Source organism: Dipodomys merriami, unplaced genomic scaffold (genome assembly GCF_024711535.1).
Source record: "Dipodomys merriami isolate MVZ:Mamm:240054 unplaced genomic scaffold, mDipMer1.0.p SCAF_2, whole genome shotgun sequence".
NCBI classification, from domain to species: Eukaryota; Metazoa; Chordata; class Mammalia; order Rodentia; family Heteromyidae; genus Dipodomys; species Dipodomys merriami.
In genome coordinates, this window is record NW_027203381.1 from 81,001,593 (window position 1) to 81,015,340 (window position 13,748).

The 13,748-nt window shown below is 41.2% G+C and overlaps 1 protein-coding gene across 1 annotated transcript in view; it reads right to left on the reverse strand.

Annotated features, from left to right (window-relative positions):
* Positions 1-13,748, reverse strand: part of Plcxd2 (phosphatidylinositol specific phospholipase C X domain containing 2) — a 48,149-nt gene that overhangs the window by 17,514 nt on the left and 16,887 nt on the right. The window contains exon 2 of the mRNA XM_070030272.1: positions 1,245-1,705. Within this exon, the coding sequence (XP_069886373.1) occupies positions 1,245-1,705 (461 nt within the window). The remainder of the gene's footprint in view (positions 1-1,244; positions 1,706-13,748) is intronic.

Consider the following 13,748-nt stretch of genomic DNA (forward strand, 5'->3'; position numbering starts at 1 on the left):
CTATGTAAAATTGCAATCAGCTCTCCCACCCAAAACCCCTGGTTCTTTCATACCTCACTAGATCTTTCCTTTGTATATAGCTCTAGAAACATACATAATGTATTTGTATATGTTATCGTTTTTTCCTTTTACCTTCTCTCCCTCCTGTCGAATGCAAAGTTCTCATTAAGGTAAGTGCTTTATTTACTGATTTTCCCGAATCCATAGAATAACCATTCTTTTAACTCCTTGAGTTAAAAGAAGATGGATTGCTTAATGTGTCTACTAGGCAAGTGAGAGACCTTGCCTTTTCTTTTCTTTTTATTGTAAAGAGTCTAGGTTGGGGGGCAGGGAATGCAGCTTAGTGGTAGAGTGCTTGCCTAGCATGCATGAAGCCCTGGGTTCAATTCCTCAGTACCAAATAAACAGAAAAATCTGGAAGTGGTGCTGTGACTCAATAGCAGAATGCTAGCCTTGGGCAAAAGAAGCTCAGGGACAACACCAGGCCCTGAGTTCAAGCCCTAGGACTGGCAAAAAACAAAACAAGAGTCTAGGTTGGAGGCTGCCCTTTTTCTTTAGAAGTTCTTCTATGCCACTACCATTCCTTGGGGGTAAGAATGGGATTTACCTTTTGTTCCATTCCTTTTCCTGAGCAGGTCCTCCATGGGCCTTAGTTTGGAGGTTCTTCTCTACTTCTGTTAGCTTGAGGAATGCTATCATAATCTAGACCCCCCCCCTGCCCACCTTTCAGTAGGTTCTCCTTTACCTCTGTCTCCAACAGTGACCTAAATTCTATGAAGAGGGCCTGAAAAATATTAATACTCCCGTGATGAATGTCTTCATATGCCTTTGTCAGTTAATGCTTTCCCTTATCCCTCAGTATCTTGGCAAGAATCATCTGAGTGCAGCTGGCCTGTGAAGTTCAATAGACCTTAAGAAAAGAAGAATAGCAATGACCCACTGGCCCATTTCACAACTTTGCCTTGGGGTATATCTGGTCAGTGCATCTGAGGTCAATTTAGATGCCAAACAGATTGCAGACAAACTAAATTAGATGGCAGGTGTTAAATCCAGTTCAACAGGACTCATGGAAGCCCTTGAAAGTTATCCTGGAGCTCCGGGTCCTGTCTCCATATGTTCAGTACTTCCAACAATCTACCCTTCTACCTCTAAGCTCTGGGTGCAGCTATGTTACAAATGATAACCCAGGAAACGCAGAGGGTTAGGTTGTTGCCCTTAGGAGCTCAACTCTTCTTCCCACCTACCTGATGCTTCTGTTCCCACAGGCTTCGCAGTGTCATGCTTTCCACACTGCAGGCTGGGCACAGCTTGCTTCCAAAGGCTTCCTGGATTCGGAGAACCAGGTATTTGTGATGAGCTTCATCCATGGCATAGAAGTGGTTGAAATCCAAAAAGACAATCTCTTGAGGGTGTTGAGTGAGGAATGCATCGATCTCCATCAATCCATCCCAGACCTTGATGCCAAAAAGCCCATGGATGAAGTAAATTTCCTGGTCAGCATCTCCTGGCTTAGAAGAAACGCGCAGGTCAAAGTAGCGGATCCCAGCCTCCAGCTGTTCGCGGAAGGTCAGGTTCTGAGTTACAGACCATTTCTTCATCAGCTTCTTTACCAAGGAGATCCTGGCCAGGCGTTTGATAGCTGGGGTTTGGTCAGGCCCCACTGGGGACTTTTCATCTACCCAATAGCTGAAAGAATCATGGGAGCCTGTACAAAGCGATAAAAAAAATGAGGAACACAGATGGAGCTGGAGAACCAAGCCAAGAAAATAACTGTGATGATTAAGAACCAACTACACAAAAACTATCACAAATGAATACTTGCGAAAATTCCCAAGCCTGTGAGGAGGGAAATAAACTCAAATAAAAGTAACACAATCCTATTAGCAGCTTGTTAAGACCAGAGCAATTCTATAATTCTCATATATTGTTGGTGTAAGATAAATTAAGAAGTACCCTTGCAGAAAACCATTTAAGAAATATGCTTAGAAACTGAGCTTTAAAATATTTATGCCATTTTGATCTAGTGATTTCATTTCAGGAAAGCTGTTGTGAAGGAATAAACTCAAATGTTTGGAAAAACAAAGATGGATGCTGCAGAAAAACCTAATAGGTCTCTAGTGAGGGTTGCACTTATTTATTTATATATTTGCTTGTTTATTTATTTTGCAGCTCTTAAGACTGAACCCAGGAGTCAGTATTCATTCTTGCTAGTTAAACACTGTACGGCTTGAACCATGCCCCTGTTCTTTTTACTTTTTTTTTTTTTGTTGTTGTTGTTGGACATGGAGCTTGAACTCAGGGCCTGGGCGCTTTCCCTGAGCTCTATCACTTTGAGCCACAGCTCTACTTTCTGTTTTCTGGGGGTTCATTGGAGATGAGTCTCCAGCCTGTCTGGGCTGGCTTTGAACCATGATCCTCAGATCTCAGCTTTCTGAGTAGCTAGGATTACAGGCATGAGCCATCAGCACCTGGCTCTTTTTACTTTTAAAATCCTATGTGCATGATCATTTAGTGGTTATACAAAGGAATTACCATGTAACACATCAGGTTATGAATGCAATGCATCTTGATGGATGTCACCCTTTCATTGTTCTCACCCACCCTTACAAACCCACCAACTTGTCCCAATTTTCTTAACTTTGTAGGATACGCATTGATTACTATGACTGCATTCTCTCCTCACCCTTGCTTTATTCATCTATCTCCATCCCCAGCTCTTTTTAAAAATGATAATGTTTTAGAGACAGGGTTGTATGCTAATGTTAGCAGAAGAGGGCTCCGAACTTGCAATCCTCTGCCTGTGCCTCTTGAGTAGCTAGGATAACCAATAATAAATATGTGTAGGTGAACATAATTTTTAACAAATACTTTCAATTTCATCATTGCTTTCTTTCCAGTGTCAGCCGTTATCATGATTGCAGGCTGCTTTCTTTAGCACAGTGACTGGCTCTGAGGTGGGACCGCACACAGCCTGGATGCACTTTGTGTGCCAAGGCAGGAGAGAAGCATCCTTGCTCTAACATTGACACCCTTGTCCTCCACTGCTCCTCAGTCATGTGTCTACACGTAGTACCCGTTACGAGTTCTCTCTCTCTCACTGAATTTTAGAGTATGTATCTCAGACACAACCCTGAACTTTATAAATCTACCACATTATGCTATATTTTTCCATTCTTTTTGAAAACAGAGCACTCTCTTCAGGCTTTTATTATTTTATTATCTTGAAAATGAAGTGGGAAAAAAACAGGTAACAAATAATGCTTTCTTCTTCTGTTAGGTGGAAGAGATTCAGTAAATAGTAAGAAAAAAGTGTATTTATTAATCCTTTGGCAAATTCAAGTTCACAAGTGAGTAAATTGCCAGCATACTTCAGGTTAAAGATTGTCATTACTAATGACATGTCCATGTGGATGTTCATATTGTTGTTGCTGTTGTTTTTTTTTATCCCAGCCCTGGGGCTTGAACTCAGAACCTGGGCACTATCCTTGACTTTTTTACTCAAGACTAGTGCTCTACCACTTTGAGCCACAGCGCCACTTCCAGTTTTCAGGTGATTAATTGGATAGAAGAGTCTCACGTACTTTCCTGTCTGGGCTGGCTTTGAACTGTGATCCTTAGATCTCAGTTGCTTGTGTAGCTAGGATTACAAATGTGAACCACCAGTGCCTGGCTTTTACATTGGTTAGTGCTGCTCATGGGCTCACTGGGTGCTTGCCTTATGATCTATTTCCTTTTAATGCACATCAGCAAGAAATTTTTATACCTTCTCATTGAGAGACTGATAATGAATACCTTGTATATACATGGGGAACAGCCAGTTCTCTTTCCCTTTTAAATTGTATTAACAGCCCAGCTGCTCAGGCTTCAGTGTGTGACATAGAGTGAGGCACATATTGGACTTAATTCTTCCCTGGGCACAGGGAACAGCCATTATCCAAACATAGAGGAGAGACAAGTCCCCTAGTGTGTGCTTGTTGGTGCTGAGCCCAGTTTCAACTCCACAGGGAGAAGTGCTAACAACCTCCAACACTTTTCTCTCTGTCTCAGAACTGTGCTGAAATGTGGCAGCAACAGTCCCCTGGGGGTGATTCCCACACGGTGCCCAATCCTCCCCACAGAGGGAGAGGGTACACATTCTATGTCTCTATGTCTTTTTAACTCTTTGCTACGTTTTCATCTCTCCATCCAGTAGTCGTATGCCTTCTGATACCCTGTGCTGTCTACCTACCCCCCACTTCTACAAGGCAAGACTGTGGAGCAGACTGCTTGCTGAATGACACTTAGTGAAACTGGCCTACTTAGACCCACAGCCGACAAAAGCAACCCTTCCCTGGTAGCCACTATCAATAATTTTTGCCTTTCTACTTACTTGGTTTTGGGGGAAGCTTTCACCTGATAATAATAAGTAAAGAATGTCATTCACTTAAATGCATTTAATTTTTTTTTAAAAAAAGATCAAAACAAGCTAAAAATAACCTCTCTCCTGCCCATTCAACATTTATGTGCAATGCATTCTTAAACAGTGCCTGTACAAATCCTATTACTTTATAATCCACATTCATTATCAGTAAGTTCTCCCTTTCTCCACTTTCTATGGAAGTTATTTTTCTCCTTAACCACCATCTATAATAAGAACAATTCCCTCTCTGCCCTGGGATAATGAATTAAATCCCCCCACTCCCCAGAAGAGGAGAAAATACTGGTTTATTGGTCCTTGTCTTATTTTATTTTCAGAGAACTGGTGCAGAAGAATATCTAGGTGTAGGAGCGTCATTCATTCTGGCTTGTTTTATGATAAGGGCAGAACACAGAACAGGAGCTCATGTGCTGTGATTTCCTGCAAGTATTTTTGCTCCAACGACACAGCATTGCCTGTGTACCTTCACTCCACTTCATGTTTCCTCTCTCTTTGCCTCAAAGAGTACCACTTTAATGAGGTACTACCTTAACATAAAACAAAGCACACTGCCTCATGTGTCTTCCCTTTGATACTGCTGGCTTCTCCTTCCTCCCTGCAGTCAAAGTCTTCAACTTCCAGGTGGGGCTGCAGCATTAGTCTGAGACTTCCCCAAGCCTCACCAAATCCACCTCCCACCCTCCTACTGTTACTCTCCATCCCCACAAGCTTCTCGTCAACATATCCAAAATGATGTTACTCTCTGAAGGCTTGCCAAGTCAGCTCTTTTCTGGATCCTTCCATTCTCTTGTGCTCGGTGATGCATCTGCATATTTCTGGGTGTTTCTATCTCTTCTCCACTTTTCTCTTTCCATCTCCCTTGCTTGCTCCCCTTCCTCCCTTCTTTTTGTTGTCAAGGTGATGTACAGAGGGGTTAGTTATCTTCCTCCTTTTGGACCCCATATTTAATGTCTTCCTAGGATCTCTTTCTTTTTGCTTTTTTCCCCCCTTTTCCTGGCTTGGGAGAGTCCATCCATTCCCCTTTTACCACAGCAGCATTATGTAGGTAACACCAGAAACTTCTTTTCTGGCCCAGATTCTTCTAAGTTCTAACCTTCCTACAACTGGTCCTCCACCTGACAAGAATGCCCACATAACAATTTACATTTATCCAAAACCAGCTACTCATGCAGTGTTAGCCTCATATGGTACCTCTTCTGAATTTCCATTGTTAACCCTGTCACTCAGACTTCGAGCCCTTGGATTGCACCAGACCCAGCCAGGTGCTCATGGCTCACATCTGTCATCATAGCTACCCAAAGAGGCAGAGATCGGAGAATTGTAGTTCAAAGGCAAACCAGGAAGAAAGCCTGTTAGATTCTTATTTCATATTAACCAGAAACAAATTGGAAGTGGAGGTGCAGCTCAATTGGTAGAGTGCCAGCCTTGGGAGTGAAAAAGCCAAATGAGATTGGGAGCCCCTGTACACACACACACACACACTGTACACACACATTGTACACACACTGTACACACACACACACACACACACACACACACACACACACACACACACACACACACACACACACACACACACACACACACACACACACACACACCAATCACCAAGACCTTCGGAGCCAGATAATCCCCAGATGATTTTACTGAACTCCAGGCTTGACACTGCTATCAAGGCAACCTTTCCCTTTCTTGACAAGGTTCAAATACTAATCTGGTGGGAAGGCCATCCCTATGTCTAGGGAACTGTTTTTCTGTCCAATCTACTGTTCTGGGAATGCTCGCTATAAACAACTGAGTAGTCACAGCTTGATAGTGGATAAAAGAGATATTGGAAGGTCTTATTTTCCTTATTGTATCTTCTAGGAAGTTTTAGATGGAGTTGCTCAAGTTTAATTAGGGCCTTTGGGATGTGTGCTGGTCACAGAGGTCAGAATAAAGACTGTGAAATCACGAAGGAAGAGAGATTGGCATGGGGAAAGTTAGCAGGATCCATGTTCAGTGTTATTGTTATTTCCTCTTGGATGGCCCTGAGATACAAGATCATCTAAGAGGCCAGGAATGGAAAGAGTGAGCTGGCCTGCTGACTTGCAGGGGCAACAGTTCAGTTTGTCTTTATCTGGAGCATAAATTGCTGCTTGATTCTTCCGGTAGTTTGGTATCTGGGAATTAGAGATCTCAAGTGAGCACGAGGCGGTTTTTAGTTAAAAAACTTTCATTGCCCACTTTTTGCAAATTGGAGGCATAGCCATTTTCTGAACTCAGTTAAAAAGAACTTAAGTGAGCTTCCTGAGAATCTGAGTTCTAAATACAAAGAAAAGAATCTAGTTTCCCTACTCTGAATAATACATTACAGTACAGTGGCATTTCAGAAGATATTCCAGGGTGTTTCCAGATACCATGACCATCCCCATTGCCACAGAGCGAAGAAAGAGAGAAGGATGCCATTGAAGCCACAAGACAGAGGGAAATGTCTTCATGACACCTCTGGTTGGCATCTAGGGAGGTAGACTTGAGGACTCTATGTTGAAGTACTCTTGACTTCACAGGTTCAAGAAATGTTCTGTCTCCGTTGACCTTAGTTAAGTACTACTCTGCCTTTGGTGAACTCTCTGCCTTTGAAGCTCCCTTAGCCCCTTCAGAGTTAGATTGCTGACCTTAACCCTCCCTAGCTGAGTTTCTTCACACCATTCCCTCTATCTGTGCCTTCACCCTTTAACACCATAAAGACTGGTTGTTTGAGGGTGGAAAAAATTTTTTCTTTTATGTCTAAAGCACAGCTATCCATACAGTCCCTAACACATGTGCAGTATAACTGTTCTATTAAAATTCCACAGGGAAGATGCGATTAAGATAAAATGTTTAAATAGACTACACTGGGGAAGGTTCATCGTTCACAAAGTGCTGAGATACACTGCTCTAGACTTAGGTCCAGGTCATCTGGTCTGCATCTCTGATTTTGTGCATCTTTTTACCCTCAAACTCTTCAGCAACTGTTTCCCACTGAACACCCATCCAAAAGAAGACTCAGTACCAGGAAGTTGTGTTCCTCTCCCTCCCCTAGAGCACTGATAGGTTAGGAAGCATTCAGTTCCCTGGGTTTCAGTTGTCATTTAAATATTTCTACTTGTCATCTCTAGAAGCAAGTAATGTCTCTGTTTACTCAGACCCAAAGGACCTAAACTAATAGTTTACAAGATGTCAGTGTAGGAAGCAGAGATTTACAAAATGATGTGTCCTGAGTTCTGAGACTAATTTAGGGATCTGTCATAGCTCTGAAAGTTCCCACAGTGGCCCAGAGTATCAGATCCAGTACTTGGCTGTGTGAGTTCATAATTCTGGCCTCTCACTGCTTGCTAGTGATGTGAAAAATGTTGTGGCTCAGTTTCCTTAGCTGCGAAATGGGGATAAGAGCAGTACCAACTTCACTGGTTTGTTGTAAAGACTAAATTAATTAACTTAGGTACTAAGCACTTGGAAGAATTCCTGGACAGCCAAAGGGGCCCATATATATTATTGCTCATTATGAAGGGAACTGTCATCTCCTACTTGGATGAATGACATTAACTGAAAAACAACTGATATCTCATAAAATATTTATATTTAAGGATCTTCTGTGACAGTTACAATTTAAAACTGAGAATGAAGCTTGAAGTTTAAGTGATTTCTCTTAGGTTACCTCTAAAATTAATATCAAAAGGAGTAACTTTAAATCATGGTATTACAGAAATTAAGTTTGAATTGGCAATAAAATGAAACATCAACACTGGGCACTCAATCAATCAATCTGTTCAGTCAATTTATCGTGTATGTTATTAAGACTGAAATGAAATCAAGAAACATTTAAGATAACAACCTCTTATTTTTATTTATTTTGAAAAAAAGGGTCAATTTTAGTAAAATGTTTTTAACCAGTATCAATGTAGATCTCCTAATAGATGTCTATAATTGTTCTCCAACTATTCTTTTAAAATGTAAGTATTATTTTATCATTATTACTTGATCACTTTTGAAAAAGTTATGCAAATTCCACATTAACTCCACATTTTTATCAGGACTTCATAAAATGATTTGTATTGAAAACTAAGACCTGGTAAGCTTGTCCACGGGAAGCTGGGGCTGAAAACACATTCTGAATGTGCATGTGTTTTCTATTAGGAACAGTCAAGTGTGTGGACTTAGGGCTAGCCTCTGGTCTGAATTCTGCATAATAAAATATGTATGCTATTTTTTTCTAGCGATTAACCTATATCTTATCTTTCTTATAGACCAAAGTAAAGCAGGCATCTTTCAATACAACCAAAACAAACAACCCACTTCTGAACCAGGTTCAGAGGACTTTCTGGTTATCTACCACAGCTGAAGTATAAAATTGTCAAATTTGTTTTCTCTTAATATAAAATACATCGTAAGTTATATTCTTGGAAAAGTTACACAATTTTAAGCATTCTCATCCAAACTGACAATAATAAAATATTAAGCACCTGACTTGTTGCTCACACTTATCTTAGTAAAGCTGGGTCATTCACGTGATTCCACTTACCAGAGGTGACTGAGCGGTAGTAAGGGCTCTACTGGGTCAGAGACTACAGTGCAAACAGCAGGACATAATGCAGTGTCCTGCTGTAGAAAGAAAATTGGCTCTGACTAAGCTATAGAAAGAGAGTAATTTGCTCCGAATCTTTTAAGGAGGAAAAGAATGGAGAACAGACCTCAAATGGAATTTGAATCAGATGCTGAGACACTCAGTTAAAAATAATAGCTTCTCTTCATCCTGACTGTCCAATTTTGAATTTCAGAGATGATGGACTGGTTACCTGTTGAGCTGTTTTCAAATAGTAGGATTTTTTTTTCCTGAGAAAATAAAGGATTTCATGCTCTGATTTAAATAGCCATCAGAAGACTTGGATTTCATATAATTTCTATAAAGAAATCTCTCAACAATTTTTTAGAACATGAGCCAAATAATGAGGTTTAGGTTCTCAAACACATTATCTCACTAAAAGTGGTGTCTGTTAAAATGAGATAATTTTTCTTTTTAAGGGGTGTGTGTGTGGTCCTGGGATTTGAACTCTTGGCCTGGGAGCTGTATTAAGCTTTTAGGCTCAAGGCTAGTGCTGTACCACTTGAGCTCCTCTTCTGGCTTTTTTTTTTGTAGTTTTTACTGGAAATAAGAATCTGACAGATCCTCAGATCTCAGCTTCCTGAGTAGGTAGGAATACAGCCGTGAGCCACTAGCACCTGGCTTGACCTGATTTTTTTAAAAAAGGAAATAAAAAAGCTTTTCAAATATACTAAGGTGAAATCAGTTGAAACATTCCCACTCAAGATGATTTAATCAAAACGTTGGCTAGTTTTCTAAGGTTGGGAAAGGCCACTGATGGATTTCACAGATGACTGACCACACGTGGCTCAGTATTCACAGAAAACTAGTCAACAAGGCCCAGTTTCTGAAAGAAGAGCCACTTAGAAACTGCTCACTGCCTTATCATGACTCTCCACTGTCCAACATGGGGCACTTTTCTGAACTTTCAGAGGACACTGGCCAAGCTGGACTCAGACATCTTAGTGTCATCCTGACTCCCCATGGAAATCCTTACCAGCTCCCTCCCTATCCAGTATCTTCTAGGCTATCAAGGACAATAAACTCTGTCAGCTCTAATAGCTTCCGGCTGTGGCCATGTTCAGGGGCATCCTAGCAGAGCAGTGAGAGAGGAAAAGTCTATCCAGGGATGTTAAAGCCTTGTTTAAATGCAGGGCCAGGTGATGTAGGTTTTACTTCGAACTCCTTACAAACTAGATGGCAAAAACAAAGAGAGCTCTCTTGCACACACATAGCAAACTCCTTATCCTAAAGATCAACACATGATGAGAATGCACGGTCATGTGCAATCCCTACTCTTTTCCCCAAGCAGCAGGATCCCTAGTCACGTTGGTATCTTCTGTCTGCTATGTACAACGGAAATATTCATCTGTGGCATGAAGGGCTTTTGATACATTTGCAATGGCATTCATCACGGGGTGGGGTATGCACGTGTGGAGGCAGAAGCTCAGAAAGACCTCAGCCACTCTGCTGACCAAAAGGAGAGCAGGTGGGAGTTGGGAGTATAAGCTGAGACATGAAGGGGGAAAAAGAGAGGCGGTGAAAGGGAGAGATTGCAGCTGGGGAGAGTAACTGGGAAGAGGAACAAACTGAATGGAGATGTCTCAAGGATGCAGTACAACTTCATTTCTAACATCTCTCCTTCGATGATGAATAAATATTTCGCAAGTGACCACTTGAAGGTATGCCCTGCTATTAAGCCACTGGAGGCACACGCATATCTGGGCCCAACTTTACTTCGAGGACACTTTCCATTCAAAGCTCTGCTTTGTGGGATCTTCCCTTCTGGCTTACTCATACCTGAACAGGAGGGGAAGAGAACATAATGCCACAGGACATGACAGGGAGAAGTAGGTCCAGATAGATGTGTTCAAAAGGCCCTTTTGTGAACCATGTCTTTGAACTTAAAACTATCATAAGGGCTAGCAACATAAGCATCATAAGCAAGATACACAGTATGGGGAAGGGTATTCTAAGGAGAAATATGATGGACCTATAAAGGTACCAAGGCACAATATAGAAAATGAGACAAAAACCAGGAAGAGCATTTCACAAGTATTTTTTTTTTAAATAACTACCACAACAAGAAGGTGTACTGTTCAATTCCTCTGAAAAGACAGGAGACTTTCAAGCATAGAGACAGGAAATATCTTTTCACTTGTTGGCTATAGATTTATAACCAGGAAGAGCACACAGGAACCACCCCCACCCCCTGCCCCACAGGGTGCAGAGATCACAGCAGGTCTGCACGGCTAGGGGCTCCCAGGATCCTGCTCCTGCTCTGTTTCTCCACAGCCACAGAGGCTGATGAAGAACTTCCTATAAATAATAAATGCTTGGGCCTCCAGGGCTGCATTTGCCTTGTTTAAAGGTAACAGATTACCAGAAAGTGTGAGTGAGCCACTGGGGCTGAAGGGCAAGGCTTGCAAACTAAGCAGCATTTCATCTTTTCTTGCAGGGTAATAGATTCCATAAGACTCCCTGTAATTATGCTACTAGAGGAAGCATTCAGATAGCCGAATTCTCCCTTTTCTTTGGTTATGTAAGAATAAGATGGAGGCACGGATGTATTTCTTTCCAATCTCTCTCTTCCCTGTTTATACACTATGGGACTATTTCCTGAAATTCTCCAATAGGCAGGTGGCTATGGAATGGCCAGACTACACTTCACTGACATTTAAAGGTTATGTTTCCTCATATTACAAATAATGATATTTCGCTCCCGCACCTACAAAGAGGAGAGCTGTAAGAATGACTAGGGGGAGGAGGGGACCTTTCAAAGTTCAATTGAGGGCAAAAAGACTTGATTTACTGCAATTGTGCTAAACATTTTAGTTGAGATACTTTTTATGTCACAGAGTTGAAGAAGAGCCAAATCAAAGGCTAACTCTATCTAGTTTCTTTAAAAAACAGTCTTCTTTAAAAAACAAACAAAAAAAACTTTTATTATTTAAACTGATTTTAATAGGCTTGGTCTCTTGTGAGTCTGATCAAAGTATACTGTTTGCATACTTGGACATGTTAAAAGGAAACCTCCATGTACAACTAATTGATGCTAATAAAGTATATGTGGAAAGCAGTTAGCTTCTCAACCAGTAAGGATTTTAGGGGGTTGTTTTAGACAGAAGTAGGATCCAGTTTTCTAATTGTTTTTCAAAATACAGGTGCTTTTTATAAAATTATCCCTCATTTTGTTTGGACTCTTAGCATTGGAGATCACAAAAATTCTTTCTGGAAACTTCCATCTGAAGGAAGGCCATAAGGCTTAGCACCACTTAACATTTCTCTATTCAAAAGAGAAACCTGTTTTCAAGGACTCACATATCTAGCACATATTTCTTTAAAAAATTACCTCTCTTTTCCCTTATCCTAGCGATCCAGGAGGCATTTTCATCCAAAGGCTAAAACACATTATTTCTATCTCCCCTAACAGTGTTATCGCTCATTCAGTTTTATCATTAATTTGCTGGCAATTCCTAGCAGAGGCTTTTGTCTGAAAAGAACTAAAACAATGCCAGTCTATCTATCGACCATTATCAAATATCGGGCTGGGCACTTAGAACCGCTCATTTTATCTCTGCCACAATCCTGCAGGCTTTGGATTATGTGCCTGCATTTTATAGATGAGGAAACCGAAGCTCAGGCAGGTGTTGGGAACTAGATTGAGATAAAAAGATTGCAAGATTGTAGGATTGTATCTTTGTGTAGTTTGCAGTCTATACACAGATACAAGATCATTGCTTCTCTATCCTTCCTGCTTAAACAAGTCAAATACATTGCTCATTAACTCCCATTAACATTCCTTGGCTTGTCTTTAGAGTGAATAATCTTCCATCCTCATGGGTGAAAAACTGAAGGCAACATGAAAGCTTATTTTAAATATTGCCAAGACCCAAAGAATTTCCATGTAAGAACACAGGAGGGCACTCTAACATCCTTACAGTCGAGAAAACAAGGATTTCCTTTGAGTTCCACTAAGTCTGGACCTCCCCACCCTCTCAACTCCCGGTGCTGGTTCTGAGTACCTGACTTTATAAACTTGTATTTGAGACCCAGTATCTCTATTTCTAAATCCAAAAAGATAAGGGAAATGACTCTCAGAGCCGCTTTTATCTTAGCTAGTTATTAACTATTCGTTAAAGGAATGGATGTCCATATTTAGCAAGTATTAATAATTAGAGACAATCTTTCATACTTGCTATATTTAACAAAAATGATCTTTGTAGATTTATGTTATTAGATATTTGCTTAAAAAGGGGAAAGCAACCCCTAAACTTGCATTGCATTTATTTCTCTTTCTGGTTTCTAAAGGATTTCATCAAATTGCTGAAGAAATTCTTCCTTCCCTTCTCACGGATTCATGGGAGTGGGGTAAGAAAGGAAATCTCCCAGTTGGCTGATACTGGGTCTATACTGTTAGGTTTTTAAAAAGAGGTGGCCGAGTAAGAACCACAACATGCATGTGGTATTCAGGTAAGGGGAAGGTTTATTCAGTAGACCTACTGGGACCAGGCCAGGTTGGCACTCCACATCTGGCCCTGGGCTAGGCCTTTTCTAGGGTAGGGGCGGGGAAAAGTGTGGCCAGGCAAAGGGAGGGGAGACCAGGTAAGAGGAGGTGGGACCAGGTGGGGGACAGGTGTGGCCTCATCAGATCCAGATGTGACCTCAGCGGATGCGGATGTGACCTCTTCCAGGTGTGCTAGTTGCCTAGGTAACACAGGTACTGGG